General features: G+C 42.2%; 6 protein-coding genes across 6 annotated transcripts; 2 read left to right on the top strand and 4 right to left on the bottom strand.

Annotated features, from left to right (window-relative positions):
- Positions 1-540: 540 nt before the first annotated feature.
- On the bottom strand, positions 541-1,149 carry EAF01_004417 (uncharacterized protein; the record flags this gene model as incomplete). The annotated part of the gene is made up of 1 exon (XM_038912671.1): positions 541-1,149. The coding sequence occupies one exon, from the start codon at positions 1,147-1,149 to the stop codon at positions 541-543; it is 609 nt and encodes a 202-aa protein (XP_038772355.1).
- A 1,028-nt stretch (positions 1,150-2,177) lies between these two features.
- On the top strand, positions 2,178-3,332 carry EAF01_004416 (uncharacterized protein; the record flags this gene model as incomplete). The annotated part of the gene is made up of 1 exon (XM_038912670.1): positions 2,178-3,332. One exon carries the CDS (start codon positions 2,178-2,180, stop codon positions 3,330-3,332), a length of 1,155 nt encoding a protein of 384 aa, XP_038772354.1.
- A 2,372-nt stretch (positions 3,333-5,704) lies between these two features.
- Positions 5,705-9,748, top strand: EAF01_004415 (uncharacterized protein; the record flags this gene model as incomplete). Its single annotated transcript, XM_038912669.1, has 1 exon — positions 5,705-9,748. One exon carries the CDS (start codon positions 5,705-5,707, stop codon positions 9,746-9,748), a length of 4,044 nt encoding a protein of 1,347 aa, XP_038772353.1.
- A 9,413-nt stretch (positions 9,749-19,161) lies between these two features.
- Positions 19,162-21,310, bottom strand: EAF01_004414 (uncharacterized protein). The gene is made up of 3 exons (XM_038912668.1): positions 20,887-21,310; positions 20,173-20,772; positions 19,162-20,123 (listed from the first exon to the last, which is right to left on the bottom strand). The coding sequence occupies exons 2-3, from the start codon at positions 20,730-20,732 to the stop codon at positions 19,454-19,456; spliced, it is 1,230 nt and encodes a 409-aa protein (XP_038772352.1). The 5' UTR covers positions 20,733-20,772; positions 20,887-21,310; the 3' UTR covers positions 19,162-19,453.
- Positions 21,311-21,949: 639 nt separating this feature from the next.
- On the bottom strand, positions 21,950-22,533 carry EAF01_004413 (uncharacterized protein; the record flags this gene model as incomplete). The annotated part of the gene is made up of 2 exons (XM_038912667.1): positions 21,950-22,223; positions 22,403-22,533. The coding sequence occupies 2 exons, from the start codon at positions 22,531-22,533 to the stop codon at positions 21,950-21,952; spliced, it is 405 nt and encodes a 134-aa protein (XP_038772351.1).
- Positions 22,534-23,277: 744 nt separating this feature from the next.
- EAF01_004412 (uncharacterized protein) lies at positions 23,278-25,402 on the bottom strand (the record flags this gene model as incomplete). The annotated part of the gene is made up of 4 exons (XM_038912666.1): positions 23,278-23,338; positions 23,395-23,908; positions 23,960-25,100; positions 25,148-25,402. The coding sequence occupies 4 exons, from the start codon at positions 25,400-25,402 to the stop codon at positions 23,278-23,280; spliced, it is 1,971 nt and encodes a 656-aa protein (XP_038772350.1).
- Between the last annotated feature and the right edge of the window lie 514 nt (positions 25,403-25,916).

Genomic DNA, 25,916 nt, shown 5'->3' with positions numbered 1-25,916 from the left:
AATTTCAGAATATTCGAACGACCACGTGAAGCGGACGGATTGCTACTCGAAACTGAGAGTCCGAATTTCGATTCGGTACACTTCTCCATGGAGATGATGATGGCAACCATAAATAGACACTTCCGATAAATGCACATATAAATATATCATGCCCGAGGGTCACTTGAACCCATAGGCGAGAGCGGAACATGAAGTCAATATCGAATTTAAGTATGTAAATGACAACCAGAGGCTGTAGAGGCGAACATATTAGTTATAAATACATAAGATTGGCAGCATAACGTAGAATGTCATAAGAACGTTCGTAGTGCTTCGCGATCGCAATTACATGCGGATTTTAGACATCTCCTTACGTTATATATAACTCTCATGTTGACAATACATTTCCGTGTTGTGTTTTATACACGCAATGAGCAACACAGTACAGCCTTTTACAGACTCATAGTACCTTGTGCTATATTGCCAAGTCTTCTCTATTCCACTCCTCCGCAAATAGTTGACGAAATGTATCGTTTTGCAACATCCTCCCCATTGTACCCCTCACTCATCCCTCTTTGCCAACTCAATCCGTCTTTGCCTATTCTCCCGCGCTGCTGTTCTCGTCGGTCCCCATCTAGCTTTCACGGCTTCCAACTTCTCTCTTTCCAACTCTCTTTTCTCTGCTGATGCTTCTGTAATCATGCCAATAAATATCGACGAACAATTGAACTTCTTAGCCAATTGTAATCTGGTCCATTTTTCCGGATGCTCCGACCTCAACCTCCTAATCTCTGCAACATCCTTTTCACTCAAATGATGCCTCTCATACTTCAGCTGCTTCGGATTGACTGGAGGTGGTAATCGATGTGAGAGAGCGTTGAGTCGTTCTTGGGTAATTGCTAGAAGCTTTCTTCTCTTGTCGTCTTTGGGAAGGAATTTTAGAGGGGTTTGGAAAACGGATGGAGAAGAGGATGGCGGATTGAAAATAATGTGATCTTGTGGCGCGCCATATGATGGGACAAAATTTGGATCTGGTTTGACATTTAAACGTTGCTTAGAACGTCTGTAAGAGGATTCATGTCGACGGGCCGTGGCGCTGAAAGACAATAGACATTGAGGTTTGACAAAGAAGAGGTTGGCGACGGGCCGACGTAATATTCTGAGATCCATTGTTGTACTGTTGTATGAGTGTCTTGATTAAGAAGTAAAATTCAATTAACTCATTAGGTATGGATTCCCTCATATTCATCTCAACCAACGAATTTGAAAATATTTGCTGACTCATCACCACCCACCTGCCATCCCTCACAACTTACAAGCCTTGCGAGTTGTTGCGACCAGGCTCTTTTAGCCAAATCATTTTCATTTCGAGGTTTCCAACTTTTTGATTGTCAGGCGACTTGATTTCATGAAATTAAGCAAAATGCTTAATTATTATGTTGGTGATGATGAATGATTGATCGACGATTTTCCCAATCTACAACATCAACCAGGAATATCCAAAATTGGGCATTAAAAGCATTGAATTCGAAATCCTTCCCCTCCTCTTGAAAGGCATATATAACACACCTCATTCACCACTGAAATCACCAAAAATCACCAGAAATCACTCCTCTTCTATGACCATTGCCGCGTCCTGGGCCACCCATTTTTGCGAAGAAAGAAAGGTAGGTGAAATCATCTTATGATTACATTTATTTTACATTTACATTTACATTTACGTTTACGTTTACGTTTACGTTTACGTTTATCATTGCAATCATAATTGTCTAGATTGTCATGCCTTTGAATGTGTCTATTGTTGGACTGTTATGATCTTATATACTCGTATAGGAATCCATATTATTTTCCTCAACATCCCAAACTTCAGATTTTGAATCTCGAATCTTCTTTGTTCTTATCATTTCAAGTTTTCTCTACTTTGGCAATTCTGATTTTCATTGTCCGGAACCAAGCTGATAATTCCCAAAGATAAACTGCTCGCGTAAGTCTGCGACCCTCCAAAGTATTGGTTTGATTAAGGCGCATACGCCAACATCCCATCTGATGCGATTGAGTTTTCACAGCGCATATTCATTCACCTATTCGTTCATTGTTCATCTAACGCTTCGCAAATAGTATACGAGAGATTCGACTCGACTTACTTCCTCGATATCCTCAAAACAAACAAATCCGAAATCTTTCTATCAATCGTCATCATGAGCGCATCGGAATCTAGTACTTTACATGCGAACACGCCCGTCCCCACAGGCCAACAATCTATAACCACGTCAAAGGCCCCTCTACTAGGTGAGGGATTCAAAGTACCAACGAACCAAAAATCATCAAAACCCAGCGAAAACAGTGAGGTCGATGTGGATGCGAGTGATTCTGCGAGCGGAACCGCAAAGTCGGGAAAGCGAAGATTGTTTGGATTTGGAAAAAAGAAGACTGATGAAAAGGTAAAGAGCAAAAAGAAGGATGATGGAACGCATGCTGGCAATGCACCATTGACCCGCCCTCTCCAGCAGACGCAGATGACGAACTCCCCTCCACGATCAAGCTATCCATACCAACACCCCTCATCACCACCGAGTCGAAAATTGTTCTCATCTTCCCCACATGTGGTGTCACCTGCAGGTTCGCAAATCTTCGAGCGTGATGTGCAAGAAAGTGCTATTCAGCCGAATTCTCCCGCGATTCCGTCGCATATACGGACAGAGGATTATATTCCACCAGTTCTAGATGCATCGTCGCAAGCTATTACCAACAATGACATTGATCCGGATACGGTGGAAATTGTCATGCACTCTTCTCATCAGCCGGCAGTAATGTCAATGAGTGGTATCAGTAGTAGCGAACCTGGCGCATCAATGTGGACAGACGAATTGGTGGCCCACCCCGACAAGGACGATGCGGCATCCAACTACGGTGCTCTTGATAGTACAGACATTCGGAGATTGAGCTTCATCTCATTTGCAGATGTAGTGCAATCAGAGCACGCAGAACATGCTGGCAATAGAGACTCAATATATATTGCGGGACTCAGTGCGTTGTCATCACCAGGTATATCACCAGGTGTGAACCGTTCACCTTCGCCTGTGCGATCACCAGTATCGTCATTTGGATTCGGAACATCACCCCCGACTAGTAAGTCAGCTTCCGTGAAAGGTGTCGAGCTTTCGCCAGTTCGAAAACAAACTGGTCTCGCCAGTCCGACATCACTTCACTCTCCTACAAGTGGCGGCGAATTGACCATAGAGACAATGTCACAGGCTGTGAAGAAGACTGGGAGCGGCGATCTTAGTGGCAGCCTTCGCAGTTTACCCTTAAGCCCAGTAAGCTTTGATGGCCCGGATACGCCATTCAGATAAGCCAGTCATTGGGCCCAAGGTTGGACAAATGTGTGTGATGGATGGTGTTTACTATTCCGTTACTGCTTGCTGTACATCCAGCGAGTTTTATAGGGTTGGAACAATTGCAGTTTGGGACAAGGGGAAGGGGTATGGATTGCTGTGTATATGAGATACTCGATTGAGCGAACAGTAACTGGCGTTCCGGATTAGGATTTACCTTACTCTTTATTTTTATTTTTTGTTCAACCTTGGGATGGGTAGTTTTTTATGACAAGACATGAAGCAATTTAAATTCTTAGCCGCACTTATTAAGATGATTGATGACATGATGTGCCGTTATATGTGTTCGTGTGTTTCATTTCATGTGTTAAACTAAGGTTTCTCACTCAGGGAGAAGGGGGTCGAGGTAATACCTTTTTGTGATCTGAGTCGTTCAATTAATTGAGATATTACCACAGATATTGTAAAGGATGGATTATATTGTATGAATACGTAAGTGTTACTGATATATTATCCACACCAGATACTATTTCATCTGTCTAATGTTTCAAATTGAAAGAGCAGCGAGGTTTGGATTAATTAATATGTTAGGGAAAAAGTATAGAGTCAGAGAAGGTTTATAGATGAAAATGATGTGGATGCAGATGATTTATGACATCTTGCTTTCCCCCTCCCCCCATTTACCGGAGAATACCCAATTTTCATCATGATTTTTGGATACTTTGTAGGGTTCTTTTCCTTTTCACTACAAACAAAGCATGGATATCTTGATCGATATCTACTGCCTACCTATATAGTAGGGATAGCTGGCAACTTTGATATGCTCACAGAAAAGGGTGGATGTATTGTGGGAAGTTGTACTGGGTAGAGTTGTTGTGCTCTTAAAATGTGATTTGGAATCACTATGTATATGATTTATATGATATGATTAGAAATGTGATGGGAATTTATTGAGGGGCAGGGTAATAGTTAAATGCTGGCTGTGATTCTTTTGTCAACTACGTAACTTATACTACCTAGGTAGGCGTTAATCAATATTTAGCTACAGGTCAGTCTTTCATACCTGGTTCGATGTATCGACGTATGAGAATGTCTTGGGAGAGTCGGATGATTAAATAGATATAAAGCTTTATATCTCTGATCCCTACTTATTTAAGTAGACAGCATCTGGTATCTCCTCCAATACTAAGGTATTAATTAAGATTTCATGTAGTATGTACCATGACCTTCATCATTAGCCGCGATAACACCAACCCGTTTGAAATCTTGGAGATATCTACGATTTGATTGGTACCCAATGATCACAAGTACCTTGTTTTACCTTGTTTCCAGAACTTCTCCAAATATACTTTTTATCATCACTCCTTCCCTCACTACCGGATATTGAGCAAGGGTTTTGCATTTTCTAGATTGTGCTCCGATGCAACCGAACAAAGCACAACTCACTCATACAGTCATACAGTCATACTTATCCAAAAGCTTCATCACAACATCATCAAAAGCTCATAGCTTCGATACGTACGGATAGACTTCGTATATGTCCCCGACTCGTAGTACTTTACAATCAGAACACAACACGTACCTGTTTATCATCACTTTCCCCCCAATTCTTTAACCGTTACTCTTGTCCTTTCCATTCACTCGTAGCCCAATGTCTACTTCCTCCCCTGAATTCTCCATAGATATTACCTACCCAGTCAATTGGCTCCCAACCTGAATCTCTATATATAAGGCGACAGGCAATTGCATTTCTCTTCTCCTCCACTTAAGGCGTCGGGCCTTATTTATTCCCTTTTTCTTACTACGTTGAGCCTGGTCTCTGATGTGAATATTCCACCCTCCCCCTCCCCCCAGCAGCCCAGCTCTACTAGTAAACTATCAACCCTTGAAAGCTCCGGCCTCTATACTCCAAAGGGAAAAAATCGACCCGCTAAAGTAGATTCGACGGAATCTTGGTTAAACTTGTTATATATGGTATATGGCTAGTGATGATGAAAGAACTCTCAAATCTCGCAATCGGTATTGGGAAACCATAAGGCATATTTGGAGTGGTCTCAATTCTATTGATAAAAGAAAAAGAAAAAGCTTTGTCATTCTATCAAAAGATCTACGCTATTTGCGCGGTACAAAGACTGGCAGAAGCTTCACAATCAATTGCGCACATCTTAGACTTCCCCACGTACGCCACAGCTTGTATCGAAGATCTTCAATCCAAATTGTTCAGTACGAACCCATGCCATCTTCGACAACTCTGCTTGCATGCTTCCGCACATATCAAGACTCGACTACGCGAGCTCGTCAAATTCTCTAGCATCACCGGGGCCGCCATCTTTTTGAGGTTTGGATGGTTAGGCATGGTTTTCTAAACTTCCAGAGGAAGGAATCGCGGGATGAGCCTATTGTCACCAGGTATGGATACCAGAGATTATAATGGGACGTCTGGAAGGGAAAACACTGTGCGGGACTGGGGAGAAAATGCGGCAGAGACATTGGCACGAAGATTCTCTCCGAGTGAGCCACGACGATCGCGGGGTCCTGGCTTGGAGACAACTATTCGCACAGTTACACCCGAACCTATTGAGGTAACAGACGACAATTTATGCATACTAGAGACTCCACCTAGGCTCTTTCCATCTGTACAAACATCGCCGCGATCGATCCCTGGCGGAGAAAAGCCTAGAGAACGCCGCCAAGGCCTTGTTTTCCATGATTCATATAGCAGTGACTCTATTGACAAGCCTCCTCAGAGTAACATGAGTCTTCGATCTCGACCTCGAACATATACCGTAGATGCTACCACACGAAAAAGATCTGGATCGAGAGGGGCTCCTAAAAATAGACAACGAATTGGCTCAATACATTCCACAAACTCATCATCTTTCCATGATATCGAGCCACGACCCGATAATAATACTGCTATCGGATATCCATCTACTAACAGAAACACATTGACTAAATCCAACTCTCTTGAGAAGGAAAAGGGGTCAGGTAGACGATTGGTCAAAAAGCATTCCCGGCCGACTTCGCCATTTCAGGCATTTGTAGATATACCTGCCATCGATTCTCTTCCAGATCCTGTGCCTACTGGGAACACTAAGAAAATATTGGGTCTTATGAAAAGTTTACGCGGTCGTATGAGGGGTGAAGTCGAGTATCAGACAGTGGAACGCGGGCAATGGTATCGAGGTGTGTGCTATATTGACAACGTGAAAGGCTCTTTAATGTATGAGGACGACGATAAAGGACGTTTTCACATTGCTGTAGCAACCGACCTACGAGGATGTAGGGTCAAACCGATCAGATACTCATTGGAACGTCAAGTCAGGTGTCTGGAGATAATAAATCCAAGTCTCGGCTTGGACCTTCGTCTTTTACCGACGGATCCTGCTGAATTTGATCCCTGGTTAGCAGCGATACTGCCATGGCAACAGATCAGGTTAGCTTCGTCTTTGACAAGTCCGCTGAAATCCCCAACAGGGCATCACGACGACAGACGCCCAACAGCAGTGGATCGACGAGGTTCCGCGTATAGTAATAAAGACTCAAATATTATCAAAGTAGCCAAGCTCCTTTTGTGGGACAAAGGGCCGCCCCTATCCCCTGAGTCCATTATCACTCGTCGTTCGACACGACATCTGCGTAACTCTGGACAACAGTGGCGTCGAATATCCTGTATACTGCAAGATAATGGCGATCTTAAGATTCTGACCGAAAATGATGCTTTATTACTTTCAGTCGTTCAGCTCCCACAACTTTCCAGAAGCGCAATACAAAAGCTTGACAAGTCAGTACTAGGAGAAGAATATTGCATTGCCATATTTCCACAGTACACTTCTACATCCACAGACTTGTCTATATTTAGACCTATCTACCTAGCATTAGAATCACGATTGGTATTCGAAGTGTGGTTGTGTCTCTTGAGGGCTTTCACAATTCCAGAAATCTATGGTCATGATACCCCACAGCAAATAGAAGCTCATGATGAAGGTGAAGAATTGCCTGAGGGATATCCTTCTGCAACTAACGATATGTTTCGAATTGAGAAGTCTCTCAACATGCGAATCATTGAAGCTAAATTTCGGAAATCTGGCATAAGGGCAGAGTTACCCCAGTATGGCAGGCATTCGGTAAGGCCAGAGCCAGATGGAATTCTCGGTGACTACTTTGCAGAGGTTATGCTTGATGGTGAGGTTCGCGCCCGTACAATAACAAAGCTGGAGACTAGGAATCCATTCTGGAGAGAAGAGTGCGAATTCACGGATCTGCCTCCTTATTTACCAAAATTATCGATAGTTTTGAAACGTATGGAAATGTCACAGTTAACCGTGCAAGGATTCTTGTCAAGTTCAAGCGTTCAAGTGGCGGACCAGCAAGTAGAAACTATCTGTGGAGTAGTTGAAATATCTGTTGACAAGCTCGAGCGAGGCAAGGATAATGAGGCATGGTGGCCAATTTTGGATCAAAATCAAGAGCAGGTTGGGGAGATGTTAATGAAACTTCGACATGATGAAGTTGTTGTACTTCTTGCCAAAGATTATCAACCAATCTCTGAACTTCTACATAATTTCAACAATGGGCTGACACTCCAAATATCTCAAGTCATACCCAATAATCTCAGACAGTTATCTGAAACACTGCTAAATATATTCCAAGTATCTGGAAACGGGTCAGAATGGCTAAAAGCCCTGGTTGAAGACGAAATTGATGGCATTGGAAAAGAAGCACCAACAAAACGACTTAGATACAGCAGGAGGATTGGCTCAAATGAGGTTTCCTTCACGTCCATTGAACGGGAACAATCAGTTCGAGATATGGGGAAAAGTCTCAATACTGAAGCGAATCTTTTGTTCCGAGGAAATTCCTTACTAACGCAAGCTCTTGATTTTCATATGAGACGAGTCGGGAAGGAATATCTCTCTGAAATCTTGGGAGATCAGATTCGTACCATCAACAACATTAACCCTGATTGCGAAGTCGACCCATCTAGAATTGATAACGACGGTGCATTCGAGAAGAATTGGATCTCGTTGATTGCTTTAACTACTGACGTCTGGAGATCAATAGCAGATTCTGCAACTCGATGTCCACCAGAATTGCGACAAATCTTCAAGTACATCCGTGCGGTTGCTGAGGATAGATACGGAGATTTTCTTCGTACTGTCGCATATACTAGTGTCTCTGGATTCATATTTTTAAGATTTTTCTGTCCAGCAATTCTCAACCCAAAATTGTTTGGACTACTCCCCGATCATCCCCAACCAAAAGCTCAACGAACATTCACTTTGATAGCAAAAAGTTTACAAGCCTTGGCAAACTTATCAAGCTTTGGTCAAAAAGAGTCATGGATGGAACCGATGAACAAATTTCTTTATCAGCATCGTCAAGGTGTGAAGGATTTTCTCGATTCTATTTGTGCTATAGCCCCGGATCGTACAACATTTGCAGTTCCGGCGTCTTATTCGACGCCCATCACCATTCTCGCAAGACTACCTCCCACTTCTCGAGAAGGATTTCCTTCTTTACCGTATTTGATTGATCATGCACGAAGTTTTGCTGATTTGGTCAAATTATGGCTAGAAGGAACCTCGCATTCCATGACTCAATACTTCGAAGGCGATCTTGCTGTATTCAACGAGTTGTGTATAACTCTCAAGAAACGCACCGATGAATGTATACTTAAAGCCGAAGAGTACGGTGATCGCGTCGCCGATCAGATTTCTCTTCAATTCGAAGATATAGTCGAAGGTCTTCAAAGTACACATTTCCACGAATCCCCTCAAATTCTACCACTCCCCCCAACACAATCACATTCCCAACCGGAATCAGAACACCAGCATCCTATCCTCCCACCTCCTTGGCAGGACTACTCAATGAGTAATAGCAATGCCACAAGTATAAATAATACAAGCCAAACACATCTTCGCGCACCTGGTTCCGCGGGTAGTGGAAGTGAAAAAATAGGTACGATCTCTATCTTAAGTAATAAAGATAAAGAAAAGAAAGAGAAACAAAATTTCTGGGAGGCAACTTTTGGAAAGGACTCAAAATATCAGAGACCTTATGCACCACCATTAGATCATAATGCACAACAATTGGGTATGCAAGCCTCTAGTCCGCCTGGGGGAAAGGCATCAGGGGGTCTTGGACTTAATAGACAGGAGAAACAAAGTAGGAGTTTTCTAGGTGGATTGAGGAGAAAGGGAAAACAGGAACCGAAGAGTCAGGGGAGTGGAAGTAGTAATGATGGGGGTTTCATAATGGCACCTGCACCTGCAACAGGGATGGGAATGGGTATCCCAGAGGGAATGAGTATTGATACTGGGAATGGAAGAGGCGCCAGGGGAGAAGGCTTCAGAGAGGAAATTGTGTCGCCGACGATGGCCAGTTGGGGACATATACAGAGAGAAGGGAGGGGTGATGGGGGTATGTTTTAGTATGGGAGAGGAGAGGAGAGTTAGTAACGAGAGGGAGAAAGATAAGAAGAGTGAGGAATGCGTGGAGATGAATGATGGAGAGCGCTTTTGTCTTGTGAAACTCTTTATTAAGTCCTCGAGCATCTATATTTATACCGATATGTATATATATATATTACTTTTGCTGTCAATATTCTTATCTTTTGTTAAATTATATACTTATTATGTATTTATGAATTATACGTTCATGTTTATGATGTGCTTTCTACGTCTGTCTGTCTTTACTCTATGTATGAATGTGTTTCGATTTGCACATCGATCAATTCCTCACATCTTGACAGTATTCTTCATAGGTAGGTATCCTCAAAAATATCTGGCTTTTTTTTTTTCAATCGTCGAAAATCTCGATAGGCTCTTTAGGTTTTGTATCGTATCTGATTGTTATATTTGAAGAATTCGGTAGGTGTGAGGTGCTTCTCTCGTTGTTTCTGGAGCGTCGTCAGGGTTGTATTTAGTAAGTGAGTAAGTGTACTCTGGAGTTGGAGTTGATGGATATTTCATGAGAGGGAGGGGGATTTCTTTTTTTTTCTTTTTTCTTTTTTCTTTTTTCTTTTTTCTTTTTTTCCGTTGGGGGAGGGAGGGGGGAGGGGAATGGGTTTGGGGTTTGGGTTTGGGGTTTGGATGCTGGATGCTGGGTGCTGGGTTTGGGTGCTGGGTGCTGAATTTTGGTTTGGGGATTTTGGTTTGGTTCCCAGATTTAGGGTATTAGGTTTTTGAATGGGGCTTGGGGTGTGGTGTGTGTTGGTTCGAGAAGGATACGGAAGACGTAGCACCCACGGTATTCGTAGGTCCTAAATGTCTATATTGTATTCTATCTAAAGAGCTAGCTAAGTACAGGAAGTTGTAGGTCTTATATAGACGCTACAAGAGGAGCTAGTCTCTTCTGCTCTCGCTTGAGGCTACTGTATCCCGCATTCGCTGAAGACTGCAATACAGTAGCTAATGAATTGAAGCTATTCACTAGATCCTAATGAAGAGTGTTCATACAGTGTGGTAGGGGAGAAGAGAGATAGAGGAGAGAGGAGAGAGGAGAGAGGAGAGAGGAAGAGTGTGAGGGCAGGGGAAAAGGTGGGTGAAGGAACATGGATGGATGGATGGATGGATGGATGGATGGATGGATAGATGAATGGATGAATAGATAGATATTTGAATAGATAGATAAATTGTTAATAGATATATATATTTCGAAGTACAATAATCCGATTAATTTTCTCTGGGTCATCTCGATTGAATATTCTCGGTTAGAGCTAGGAGGGTAAGGGAGAACAGGAGAAAAAGAGGAAAAAGGAGAGAAAAAGAGACTCGGTAAGAAATTATTTGTGTAAAGAGTTTTATATATATATATAGACTATGTGATTTTTATTATGTATTCTGTATTTTGTATCTTGTATTTCTTGCTTTTTTTTTGTAGGAAATAATAGGTTGTTACGACCGAGGTCGTCACATGACTAGATTGATTAAAATATCACCTGACCAAGGTGTCCCACTGAGTCCCACTGAGTAAGGCCCAGTGGGACACAGTGGGAAGCAGTGGGACAACAGAGAACGAAGGTCTATATAAGGGAATGGGATTTCATTACAATATAGAGCTTCGTGCTCAAGAACAATCATTAGTTTCATTACTATAGTTACGAGAATTGCAACCAGTTACAACCTTATTGAATTCCTACTTGAAGTCTAGTCTAAACCACCTCGAGAGATCTCTAGACACTTCCACGTGACCCTAGAGGCAGCTCCCGTAACACTTTGAGCACCATTTCTGCTTCAAGTACCAATTCAATACCAACCGACGATATGACACCCATCAGTGCATCCGCGAGCAGTCAGGCACAAGCACCCGACACCAACGATGTCGAGATGACCGACGCTCCCAAGGAAATTACCATCAACGAAACACTCAAGATTGCCTTACCAGACAAATACCAAGGAAGTCGACAGGAACTCGACACCTTCCTCTTACAACTTGAAATCTATTTTAGATTCAACCAAGACAAGTTCACCGAAAAGGAATCTAAGAGTATTTGGGCCGTGTCATACCTCAGAGGTGAGGCAGGCAAATGGATTCAGCCATACTTGCGCGACTATTTCGAGCATGACGATCAGGATCGCATGCAACCCACTCGAACAATCTTCAACAGTTTTGAAGGATTTAAGACAGAGATACGTAGAATCTTCGGGAACTCTAATGAGCTAGAGGTAGCGGAAGATAAGATCTTCAACCTCAAGCAGACAGGATCAGCATTGAAGTATGCTACGGAATTCCGAAGATATGCGGGAACAACCAAGTGGGACGAAACCGCCATCATGAGTCACTATCGTAAAGGACTCAAGCCAGAAGTCAGACTGGAGTTAGAAAGATCTGCCGAGAGTGTAGACTTGAACGACCTAATCCAGGACTCCATCGAGTCAGATGATCGTCTTTACCGATATCGACAAAGTCAAAGATCATACAAACCCCAGGGAAATCAAAAGCAAGGGCGTTACCGCAAGAATGAGGGTAGACCACGTTACAATCCACAGGGATATGGCGACCCTATGGAACTCGACGCTACGCACCACAAGAGCGGGAATGATGATCCGGAAAAGAAACGAAGACGAGAAAATAACTTATGCTTTGAATGTGGAAAAGCAGGGCACCGAGCAGCAGAATGCCGAAGCAAGAGAACAGGGGGCAAGAAGGGTAACTTTAAGAATAAGTTCGGCAAGGGCCAACTTAATGCCACCTTCACGCCACAATTGTGTGCTGTTAGCATGACAGGGCTAGCCACGCCACCACCAGCTTACGAAGAAGAGCTCGAAGAAGAAGAAGAGGTCGAAGGCCTCTCATGGGTAAACAAAGACCCGCAGTTAGGAGAATCATGGTCTATTCGGGAAATTGACCAATGGAACCGTCGTATCTGGAAATTTGGAGATACAGACGAAGGGACTATGAACGAAGACCTCAGCGTAACAGACGCTGAAGAAGGCGAATCGTATGAGGTTCGGTACGTCGATCAGCATCGAATTCTATGGTTTGGAATCACTACAAACACATCATTCGTAGAAAGAATTAGTACCGATCACCTCCAGTGGCCAGACAGGGGAGAGCTATGGGAAGTGTTCTATCACCACACATCTGAAAGAAATGAGAATCAGGTTCTATTTTTATGCAGAAGAGTAGGAGAAGAACACCGGGTCCAGGCTCAGGCCATAATACCACCACCAGTTGTGGGTACGATAATGAAAGTCACTCAAGGGAACTACCGATACACCCTATGGAGGGACTTACTTGATGACAGAGCTAGATCAGGAACAAGCGCTGTCTATCTAGAAGAGGAAGAGCCTCGACGTGTAACATTTGCCGATGAGATCATCCAGAATAGCGAGAATGAGCAAATTACACCACAGCTAAATGCTACAGGACAAGCAGGTCAAATATACTGCAAGGTCAAAATAAACGGACAAATACAGCAAGCCATGATAGATTCAGGGGCTACAGGAAATTTTATTGCACCAGAAGCTGCAAAGTATTTGGGAGTCCCACTCCAGAAGAAACAAAACCCCTACCAATTGCAGTTAGTTGACGGACAGCTAGCAGGATCTGACGGGAACGTTTCACAGGAGACACGACCAGTACGAATGAATATGACCCAACATTCGGAGGTTATACAGCTTGACGTTGTGCCATTGGGCCAACAACAGATCATCTTAGGAATGCCATGGTTGAAGGCACATAATCCCAGAATAGATTGGTCACAAGGAACAGTGACATTTGATCAGTGCAAGGACGGTCATGACGACACGTTCAAGGCGTCCGCGAGACGTAACACGCGCCAAGGAGAGTTGAACGCGAACAACACCGGCGACGTAGGACACCCAGTCCAGGGTCCTCCATTAAGAGCGAAGGCCAGTACACCTCCTCTACAAATGCAGAAGCCGACGGTACGGCAGGAAATCGCAATCGAGGCAAAAAAGAAGCCTACGATACCAGAACAGTACAGAAAATATGAACAGGTTTTTAAGGAACCAGGGATCCACGAGGCTTTACCGGAACACAAGCCGTGGGATCATGAGATAATATTGGAGGAAGGCAAGATGCCTGTGCACACCCCAATTTATTCAATGTCAGCCGATGAGCTAAAGACGCTCAAAGAATATATCGACGACAACTTGGCCAAGGGATGGATCAGAGAATCCACATCCCAAGTGGCAAGTCCAACTATGTGGGTACCCAAGAAGGATGGTACTAAGAGACTAGTTGTGGACTACAGAAAGCTCAACACGCTTACAAAGAAAGATCGATATCCACTTCCATTAGCTACGGAATTAAGAGATCGATTAGGCGGAGCAACAATATTTACCAAGATGGACCTACGAAACGGGTACCACTTGATTAGAATGAAGAAAGGCGAGGAATGGAAAACCGCTTTCAAGACAAGATATGGGCTATACGAGTATCAGGTTATGCCATTCGGGCTAACCAACGCGCCAGCTACTTTCATGAGGTTAATGAATAATGTGCTATCACAATATTTGGATACTTGCTGTATATGCTACTTGGACGACATCCTAGTATATTCAGACAGCGGAGTTCAACACATTAAGGACGTCAACAATGTCCTTGAAAGTTTAGCTAAGGCTGATTTGCTGTGCAAGCCAAGCAAATGCGAATTCCACGTTACAGAAACAGAGTTTTTGGGATTCACCGTATCGAACCAAGGGCTCAAGATGAGCAAGGACAAGGTTAAGGCAGTGCTCGAATGGAAGCAGCCTACCACAGTTAAGGAAGTACAATCTTTTTTAGGATTCGTCAACTTCTATCGAAGATTTATTAAAGGTTATTCAGGGATCACAACACCCTTAACCAATTTAACCAGAAAAGAGCAAGGGAGCTTCGAATGGACCGCCAAGGCGCAGGAGTCATTCGAGACGCTCAAACAAGCAGTGGCCGAGGAGCCAATACTGTTAACATTCGATCCTGAGAAGCCAATCATAGTGGAAACGGATTCCTCAGATTTCGCTATAGGCGCAGTGTTGAGCCAACCAGGTCAAAATGAGAAATAGCAACCAATCGCATTCTACTCTCGAAAACTATCACCAGCCGAGTTGAACTACGAGATATACGACAAGGAGTTACTGGCGATAGTCGATGCATTTAGAGAATGGCGAGTTTATTTAGAAGGATCAAAATACACAGTACAGGTGTATACAGATCACAAGAACTTGGTTTACTTCACCACAACGAAGCAGTTAAACAGACGACAGGTCAGATGGTCGGAGACCATGGCCAATTACAATTTCAAGATTTCATATGTTAAAGGATCAGAAAACGCTAGAGCCGACGCTCTCAGCCGAAAACCAGAATACCAAGAGAATAAGTCGTACGAATCATACGCAATATTCAAGAAAGAAGGCGAATCACTGGTTTACAATGCACCACAGCTTGCAGCTACTCATATATTGGAAGACAACCATCTCAGAAACCAAATCCAATCACATTACGACAAGGATGCTACAGCTACACGCATACGCAAAGCAATAGAACCAGGATTCACAATAGAAAACGAAACCATATACTTTCATGGGAAAGTATACATTCCGAGTCAAATGACTAAGGAATTTGTGACGGAACAACATGGGTTGCCGGCACACGGACATCAAGGAATTGCAAGGACATTTGCAAGAATCCGGGAAATCAGTTACTTCCCACGAATGAGAACGATAGTTGAAGAAGTTGTTAGAAGTTGCGACACCTGCATACGAAACAAGTCATCACGACATGCTCCGTATGGTCAGCTCCAGACCCCAGACATGCCTTCTCAGCCATGGAAGTCCATTACATGGGACTTTGTGGTTAAACTACCACTCTCGAAAGACCCTACTACAGGAATTGAGTACGACGCAATACTCAATGTAGTAGACAGATTGACAAAATTTGCATACATGATACCATTCAAAGAAACATGGACTGCTGAGCAACTAGCATATGTATTCTTTAGGGTCATAGTAAGCATACATGGAGTACCAGATGAGATAATCTCGGACAGAGACAAGCTCTTTACCTCGAAATTCTGGACTACCTTATTAGCACTAATGGGTGTTAAAAGAAAGCTATCAACAGCCTTTCACCCACAAACCGATGGTCAGACAGAGAGGACCAATCAGACAATGGAAGCATATCTTAGATGCTACATAAATTATCGACAGGACAATTGGGTAGAGCTATTACCTATGGCACAATTCGCATATAACACATCGGAAACGGAAACCACAAAGATTACACCAGCACGCGCTAACTTTGGGTTTAATCCTAAAGCATACCAAACACCGATACCACAGGAGGTTAATGCCGAATCAGCAATAATACAAGTCGAACAGTTAAAGGATTTACAAGAGCAGCTTGCTCTCGATCTAAGATTCATATCATCCAGAACAGCAGCGTACTACAATACGAAACGTAGTATGGAACCTACGCTTAAAGAGGGGGATAAAGTTTATCTGCTACGACGAAACATCGAAACTAAGAGACCAAGCAATAAACTAGACCACAGGAAACTAGGACCATTCAAGATTGATAAGGTAATAGGAACAGTTAATTATCGATTGAAATTACCAGACACAATGAATATCCACCCAGTATTCCACATATCCTTGCTCGAACCAGCACCACCAGGAGCGCCAAACGCGCCATTTACAGAAATTGAACCAGTCAATCCAAACGCCATATACGATGTCGAAACAATACTAGACTGCAAATACGTCAGAGGCATAGTCAAATACTTGATCAAATGGTTAGATTATCCACATACCGAAAACTCATGGGAACCGAAAGAAAACCTCAACTGCCCTGAGAAGTTGGAGGCATTCCATCAACAATACCCGGATCTGCCCAGAAAGAAGGAGAATCCATTGAAGCAAGGATCGAAGGATCCAAAGAAGAACCAAAATCGAAAGAATCGTCACCAGCAACAACGGAGGAACTAGAAGCTTGTTCCTTCTCCTTTTCTAGACGTTCATTTTCCAATCGTTGTTCCTCGGCTTCAAATTCCTCAAGGGCCTCGATGGTATGCAAGTCATGTTGCAACATCTTACCCGCCTTTTCACGAAGAATCTTTTGTTGCCTACGAATTCTCATTCGACGAGCAAAAGCTTCTTGCTCCAGTTTTGCAGCAGCTTCTTCCTCCGCTTCAAGGCGAGCTTCTTCACGCTCCACGCGAGCCCAGTTACCAGCAGAATGACCATAAACGTTACAGTCACCACTTCCTACGCTTTTGGCGCATTCACCACAACGAGAACTATTAGGAAGAACCCTACATTCCAGATTTTTATCAACACAACGACTACACCTAAACGGCATAATGATTCCTTTTTCTTTGGAACGAAAATAAATGTTTTTTCGACTGCTAGCAGATTTTTCAGAACGAATGGCTGGCATAATGAGAAAGCAAAAGCATTAGAGAGAGCGAACTCCTGAGTGGGGAAGCTTACTTTATGAACGCTTGGGGCAAGCGCTAGGATAAGAAGGGGATAGTGTTACGACCGAGGTCGTCACATGACTAGATTGATTAAAATATCACCTGACCAAGGTGTCCCACTGAGTCCCACTGAGTAAGGCCCAGTGGGACACAGTGGGAAGCAGTGGGACAACAGAGAACGAAGGTCTATATAAGGGAATGGGATTTCATTACAATATAGAGCTTCGTGCTCAAGAACAATCATTAGTTTCATTACTATAGTTACGAGAATTGCAACCAGTTACAACCTTATTGAATTCCTACTTGAAGTCTAGTCTAAACCACCTCGAGAGATCTCTAGACACTTCCACGTGACCCTAGAGGCAGCTCCCGTAACATAGGTATATAGATATCTTGATATTTTCTTTAAAAGAGTATTAGGAGTGTTTTTCTAGGGATTAAAGGGATTGAAGGGATTGAATTAACTATTCAATTAATATCTATAAAAAGAATTATAAAAAAAGATATAAAAAAAGGAAACGAATGTTCTGAAATCAGAATCAGAAAGAGATATTACTCACTACTTTATTACTCCACTATATTACTATATTATAACTCTATAATTTATTTATTCATTCATTCATTCATCTCATTAGCTAATTAGGAAGATTCATTCACTAATGAGTACACAGACTCATAAGACATTTAAGAGGAAAAGTATAATTTCATACTAAAAAGAGCTATTTTGAAAATTTGATTGAAATTTAAAATTTATATTAATCTCTTTGAAAATCATAAATATGTCTCAAATATACAGATTCTATATTTTTTTAAAATTGAATTAAAAAATTAATATTAGTATTTTTTTGTAAAAAAATATATAATTTTCTATCTATTAAAAATTTTGATAAAAAAGTATACTATTTGTTTTTTGAATTTAGATCTCTTTCTTTTAGAATTAATCTTGAAAAAAATCATTTTTTAATATATTAAAAATACAAATTATTATTTCGATTAATATTAAATTATATTTCAAATTATAATTGAATTTTGAAGTTAATAAATTTGAGTGTGAAATTGTGCTTTTATGTTATATTGTCCTGTGAGTCTGTGCACTCATTAGTGATCATTATTCGATATTTTATTTTTCGTCCCCGATCTCATGTCCCGTTCAGAATACCAGAAAATTAAGATACAGTGTTGTTATTGCTGTTGTTATTATTATTGTTGAGATATAGTAGTATGTTATTACATCGTCATACTGTATGTAATCTGTTTGTATATCATGACATGATATAATATAATATGTCATGATATGATATGTTTTTGTCAGTCTCCTGTCCCTGTCCCAATCTAAATCCCAAGATCAATTCAAATATCAATTCAAATATCAATTCAAATATTAATCTAAATATCAACTCCAACTCCAATTCCAATTCCAATTCCAATTCCAACTCCAATCAAACCACCATCACCATCACCATCATCATTCTCTTTCTGTAACTCCTACTCTGCGCGCTGTTTGGAAAGTATAATGACTTTGTTTTTTCCGGAGGTTTGAAGGTTTTGGTGGTTTGGAGAAGAGAGTTTGATAGATTTCTTAGTTTCGGAGTGGAAATGGGAATAACTAGTAGAGGAAAAAGGAAAAGGTGAAAAGGAGAAAGGAAAGAGGAAAGAGAAAAGTTAGAAGAGAGACGAGGTTTGAGAAGTGAGAAGTGAGAAAGAAGAAGGAGGTAAGATTTACGAAAAGGGATAAGAATGAAAATGAGTAGAAAAAGGAGAAAGTCAAGAATATAAAGACCAAGAGAGAGAAAAGAGAAGCAATGTCGTTTCCCTACCAAAAATTGACGCCACAATTCGAATAAGTTTTCTTTTCCTATGCTCTTTTTGAAAACAAGGACGTTCAAAAAGAGGTTCTAGATATGAATGAATGTATCTTTGGAAAAGTCGGATGTAAAAAGATTTATAAATATACATTATATAGAAAGGAATAAGAAAATAAAGTAAGACGAAAAGCAATACTGACATCAAACCCCAATCAACCAACCAACCAGCCGTCTGTCTACCTTAAACACCACCCAATTTGATCCATCGCTCAATTCCAACTCCAACGCCTAGCACCAGCAGATAGATATATCTTATTTTCAAGAATGCCTGCTCTCTCTCATAACACATTAACCCATCAAATCACAACCCTCCACCTTCCATATCCCAAGAAATCCACCCAAATATCCTAATAAGCATCCTCATACTCCTGTTCCAACCTCTCATGTTCCCGCCACTCCACATCCTCAAAGCTAATTTCCCCACTGGGCACACAAATCGGACATGGCACCGAATTTCCCTCTCCAAACCCTGTTTCCGAGATCCACATACTCCCATTACAACTCATGCACTGTGGCGCATCCATCATATCCGATTTCTCACCCGCGTAGTACATTTTCTCTCTATCTCTCTCCCCATCTCGTTTCTTCTGCTCCCTCGCTTCGATCCTCTCGTTTGCACATTCCTCATTGCAGATTATGCATTTATATCCATTTGCATTGACATATACTCTCCGGAGACACTTTCTACATCTCCACCATCTAGGATCGATTTGACGTTCTTCGAGCCACGCTTGTTGAAGCGCTTCTAATTTCTTCGGATCGTGTGTATTCTTGGGTTGTTTAGCGGTCCCGATATCTTCCTTGTGGAAATCTTTGAGATGGTCTCGATAGTGATCTTTGCGGGTAAAGGGTCCTTTGGATCGGGTACAGGGTTTGTAGTCACAGGGAAAACTCCCCTTCTGGTCGGCATCGGCGTGGATATGTCTGTAATGACGTTCTAGGTCTGCAGGCCTTCGGAATTGCTTGCCTGGACATCCGATGGGGAATTGGCAAGGATAGATGCCTTTTTGAGGATTACTTTGCTGTGTGAGTATTCGTTAGAGTTTTGAAGTGTGGATCGACGTACCTAGGTGGGTCAAGAAAGACTTTCTGGGGTGTATCTTGATGAATTGTGTATCCTGGAAGTAGTTCTAGATATGGCTCTTTTCCTTTTGGCACAATTAACTTGTAGAGTCTGAGAAGTTCGGTTTCGGGAGACCAGCCGAGACTAGATGGTGTTGCTTTGAGAGAATAGCTTTGGTTTGATGAGCTTCTCTCCATACTATATGATGATGTGGTGTAGTTGCTGTATCCCTGATTATGTCCATCATCATAGTATTGCGGTAGTTGGGAGGTGTTCAAATCGAAAGACATGGATGGACTTCTAGGAGCCGGAGAGTAGAACTCCCTAGAAGATCTAGATTGAGTACTGACTGAGCCTTGATCCGAATAATTTCGATTCATGAGAACCGGATAATAAAAGTCTCTAGAAGATCCGGATTGAGTGCTGGTCGAGCTTTGATCAGAACGGATTCGATTCATTGGAAATCCCCCCATTGATGGTGCTGTGGTCGGATTAGGCCGAGATATACCTTGATCAAGGTATTGTCTTGAACTCAAGTATTTATCAAACAAATTGGAATACATGATAGATAGCAGGCTTGTTTTGGAAATGGTTCTGTGTACCCTTTTCCATGATATTAGTCTAGACCTCACTTGAAAGGTATCATCATCTGTTTGGAATGCACTTTGACTAGGTTGTATGAATAGAAGATCGACAGTATAAGTAAGATTCACTTACTAGGTATTGATATATCTAAAGAGAGATGACGAAAGAAATAAATTTTGATCTAAAAGAGAAATTTCAGGAAGAAGGACAGTGATGCTTGTATAGTAATATGAAGATCTTGACTTTTTGGGGTTTTTTGTGACATGATATAGCTGCTTAAGAGTGGTGGGAATTTGCGAGGCTTCTCAATACCCAACACTTAACAGTCATATCCTCACGGTCAGTCAAGTCCTGGAGTACTCACATGCATCACCTATGACCTGTACAATTAGACGGGGGTTAAAATTAACATAGCTTAATATTTACCAATGAGGTCTCACAGCCTTGTGATATCCATAGTGAAAGGTTGCCCCGGAAAACTTTAAATGGCTCCTGGTGCTTCGTTGAATGCATTCATATGCATAGAAAGGTAATAGAAAGCCCCTCGCACTTATTGAGCGGGATCTAACTTAATGTACTCACCGAACATCAAATTTTTGAGAAATTTCGACTCGCCAATGAAACATGTCAGCAATTTTTGGGCCTGTGTAATGTTGAGATTGAAGCTAGGATTCCGGCTACCTTCTAGCCTTATCGTCGAACGGCACAGTGGGCGGACGTTCGAAAAAAGAAGCATTTGCTTTTGGGCAACTTAAGCCTCAATGAGGCGAACGATAATAATCCTAGGATTGTGGTCCGGCCAGCCGAAAAGGCAACTGAAGGGGCATTGCGTCTGTCGGTGATCATTGATGCCCTATATGCGCAGCAAGGCACAGAACAATAGAATGCTCACAGGAATGATCAAAATGGGGCATTTTGCTTAGTAGATTGAATACCTTAGGGTATCATAATCGCCGGACGCTGATTAACCATATTGGCGGCGGGCGCAGTAAAGACGAGTGTTGAGGTATCGCGAAATCGTCGTAATAGAAGGGAATCTATTTTCAAACCTGATCTGGGCAACTTGTTCCTATATCATTGCTCCAATGCTGACCGGCAGTCTCAAAATAATGCATCTTGAAGAGTAGAAAATTCGTGTTTACTCTCCTATGGACCATTGCGATTTGGAAACCTTCTTGGGAATGGAACCGTCCCTTTAGGCAGCAAGGTGTGAAAAGAGAGGGAATAACTGTCCGCCTTCTTTTGCCTTCGTTCGTTGTACAATTTCATTTGCTTGTGCTAACGATAACTGGCAGACGCCGATGTAACACTTGGCTGTGTCTTTCTCAACTGCCACATTCAGTGAACTCATCATCGCATGTAAAGAAATGGCTGCATCATGTCCTGAAAGAAGAGTTGTAGAAGCACGAATACTTCTGTCAAGGATCTGAATCCATGTACAAGCCCCATGCTTACGAAATGTGGCATGTCTGAATATAAGACAATAACTTGGACCTGCTTCTCATTAGTATTTCTCCTGTGAAACAATCAAAATATAGAAATATACACTGAACACAATTGTCTGAAAAGAAATCAAACAAATACTGAGGGAACTGCAGTCTCAGTATTCGATCAATATTGTGCCCGACACTCATGGTTTGCCATTCACCGTCGCATATTCGAGGTTGCATACCATGCATTGTCGCTTGGCTCAGCGAACACTCTTTGGGGTCCAAATTTGTGCGCAGTTGGTTGTACTTGGGTAGAGACGAGGCAAAGAGGCATATGCAAGGAAATCATGTTTTCTTCTTAAAAAAAATCGAAATCTGGGGAGAGCTTACATGCTTTTATAATATCTGAAAATTGGGTATCAAACATTGAAAGTGATGATGCCCAAAGTTGTTGTCATGCTCGTACATGATATCTGCAGGCCATTTCATTGCGACCTATGGAGATAAACCAACCATTTAGGACAAAATTTTTGACAAAAAGACGAGAACCTGGACTAAAGTCTAGATTGCTCTAGTTAGGGTTACTATTGCCATATACGAATAGATATCCAATCAACCCACAGTTTGTAATGAGCCCTGAATAAGGTCGTTTTTGGATTCGCCAATTACGCTCAAGTACAACTCTTAGTATGGAGACTAGTTCGTCCAGACCAAGGCAAGAGAACAATTAGAATCTTCGGATGCTATTAAACTTTCCCCATTCTGTTTGCCTTGGAGAATACATTTCATCAATTGGAATAAATTGTAGTCTCATCATGCATGCCCCCGTTCACAGAACACAGTAATACCGAAGTGATCAGTAAGCCAGTATGGCAAAGCGAAGTTTGGCAGATATCACAACGAGCAAACATTTTATTTTTCTGAGGAATATTGCCAGGTAAGTTAAGAAACTTCATCTGAGTCGAATCAGATGAGCAAGAGTATTTTCTATTAAGACAACTAAGGTCATCCCCCAAGCTAGATACGGTTGAGCAATTCCCACTGCGCCAACCTATCCTCCAACCAAAAGATACCATAGGCGCCAGTGCATTATTCATACATCGTCCTCTAGGAATTTGTAGATAAACTTGAAGTCTGCTTTTCTTCGGTTCATCCTATAGATAGTTGGTTAGTTGATGTTTTAGAAAAGAATGAATAATATAAAACTTACCATGTGCTCTCATAATCAAAGAAACGATAAGTTCCTTGCTCATACAGCTCAGTAATTTCCTTTGGCTCTTCATGTCGTTGGAACCAAGTTTGATATTGTTTATGAAATCGCCAACTCTGTTCTTTTAGTGATCTAGCTGCAAGATATTGTTGATATGTAGCTTGCTTGTAGTAGAAGACATAGAACAAAGTTTCTCCATCTATACGGTTATATAACCTAGGGTCATCTAGCACTGACGGAACATCTTGGGGGTAATATGATGGCGTATTGAAAGGGGTTTCTGGTTTGTAGCTGCGAGGAGGAGAAACGTCTGACATGCCGGGACCACTAGCCTGAGATGATGCCAACATTCTCTGAGATGCTGTGGATAAAACATCTGGGGCACTCTTTTGAATTACCTCAAAAGATTGAAGCATGTCCTGGAACCCTGAAGGCAAATGATATACAGATTCTGTGTTCTCTGGTGTGCTTGACTTAAGCCCATTCGAGACACCATTCGATTGTGGTGGAACAGCTTGCATAGGACTGTTAGCATTGGAATTGCATGAGATAGCAATAGACAAACCTTTCTTGCCTTCTGCTGTCTTGGACAAGGCTGGTTGCTTCCCTGATGAATTTGAGGAAAGATTTGGTCTCATATTCTCTGTTTTTTCAACAGGATGGGACACACTTGCTCCACTGGGTGCAGCACTTGATTGACTCAAAGCTGGAGATTTAGTTTGCGCACTTGATGGTGTGTCCGTAGTCGGAACACTGGATCGTGTCACAGGTGTCTGATTGACACTCGCGGTTTGTGAATGTATAGTTGTTGGAGATGCCGTTACACTTGGTCTTCGTCCAGCACTTCCAGATAAAGGTGGGTGACTGACTGACGTTGCGGGGGTCGGTAAGGTTTCGGGTGGAGGGGGCAAAGGAGCAAGGCCATTCTTATCACTAGCAGCGGCAGCCGCCGCCGCCGAAGCATATTTCAATGTCTCCCCAGGAGCACGTGTAGGTACCGCAGCTGGTTTCATAAGATTACTTGAGCTTCCATTTGTTGACAAAGTCGATAGAGGGGTATGTAAAGTGGCCAAGGAAGGGAGAGGGCTTTTTAATTGCGTAGAAGGTCTTCGTGCAGCAGCTAGAGGCGGTTCTGGAGCTGATTTCGATTTCCCAGGTAAACTATTGGATCGTAGATCTGTATCTGGTACATCCTCCTGTATCGATTGTGTGTCTTGTGATGACACTCGATCATTATCATTATTCATGCCGTAATTATCTTCTTCCTCATCAAGGTTGAGCTCATCATACATTTCCTCGTCCTCCATGAAGTCATCGTTCATATTGTCGGTCACATAATATTTGATGGACTCCTCAAGATCTTTAACTTGCTCCACCTCGACAGTACCATTTTCCAGGCAGCGTTTAATAAGCTCCAACTTATTTTGATGAAATTTATGCCGTTCCGTTGAGTTGTCCAGCTCTGCTATTCTATCGGCCTTGGCACTTTGAGTTTTCCCCTTCTTCATCGTTGCTGATATTGATTCCCGTTCGGCCTCCATTGTCTCGATCTGGCGCTCTAACTCTTCTACCATGTTGCCCAAGAATTCCCCAGTTTCCATTTTCGCGCGCTCCTTTGGATCCAGTTTCGCAGCCGCCGACAGCCCTTCTTTCGAATATGCCTTTGTCTTCATAGCCTTCTCTACTGCCTTGAACTTCTCCATTTGCTAGAACAGTTTAGCTCACTCCACAGTTAAGTCAATATATGCCCTACCGTTTCAATCAATTTCCTGTGATCTAACAGAGGACCTTTATCCTTTATATCATTACTTGCAGCCCATGTCTTGATTTGATCACGAAGCCTCTGCAACTTTTTGATCTCACGTTTGAGGTTGTCCTCCAACTTCTCCTTCTGCGCAGCATTTGTGCATTGTTCTATCTTGTCGTAGATCGATTCGAATTCTGCCACTCCTTCAGTGACTTTCTTGAAGCACTTGTCGACTTCCTGCTGAAGTTTTCGTGCCGCCATCGTGTAATTGTGAGGGGTACGGAGAAATGTATTGATGGGTTGGTGTTTGGTGATTGCTGTTGTGTACAAGGGGCTAGCTTTGTTTGACAAATATCAGAACCCATGCGTGGTATAGATGTCTAGCTTGAGCCTTTGCGTGAAGAGGTGGTAGTACAAGGAATCTACAATTACCTTGCTACCAAGTAAATGAGTGGTATTTGTGTGAATGTGTGGTGGTGAAAGGTTGAGAAGTTGTTGCTGGATTTCGGATTGGATTTCACGTTGCGACCATATTGCTTGGGTGAGATTGCGGGAAGAGAGCCTCGCTTGCACCTTACCTTCATCACCTGCAGCCTTAGAAGAACGTGGGGGAAATGCTTATGGGCAAGGTTTACAGAAAGAATGCCATGGCTGAGCATGGAATGAATATATGCTACTGTGTGGAATTGGATTCTCATTTTTGAATTGATATTTTGATTTATAATTGAATTATCTTACGATGCTTTCGATCATCAGAATTTTACATTTTATATGG

This window comes from Botrytis porri (assembly GCF_014898465.1).
Source record: "Botrytis porri strain MUCL 3234 chromosome Unknown BPOR_005, whole genome shotgun sequence".
NCBI lineage: Eukaryota > Fungi > Ascomycota > Leotiomycetes > Helotiales > Sclerotiniaceae > Botrytis > Botrytis porri.
This window is presented reverse-complemented; position numbering and strand designations above follow the sequence as displayed.

Bases quoted from the DNA above. Each gene is read 5' to 3' on its own strand.
- EAF01_004414 (XM_038912668.1), bottom strand. From the start codon at position 20,732: ATGTATTCCAATTTGTTTGATAAATACTTGAGTTCAAGACAATACCTT. The intron at 20,124-20,172 runs GTACGTCGATCC...CACACAGCAAAG, and splicing joins GTCTTTCTTGACCCACCTAG to TAATCCTCAAAAAGGCATCT.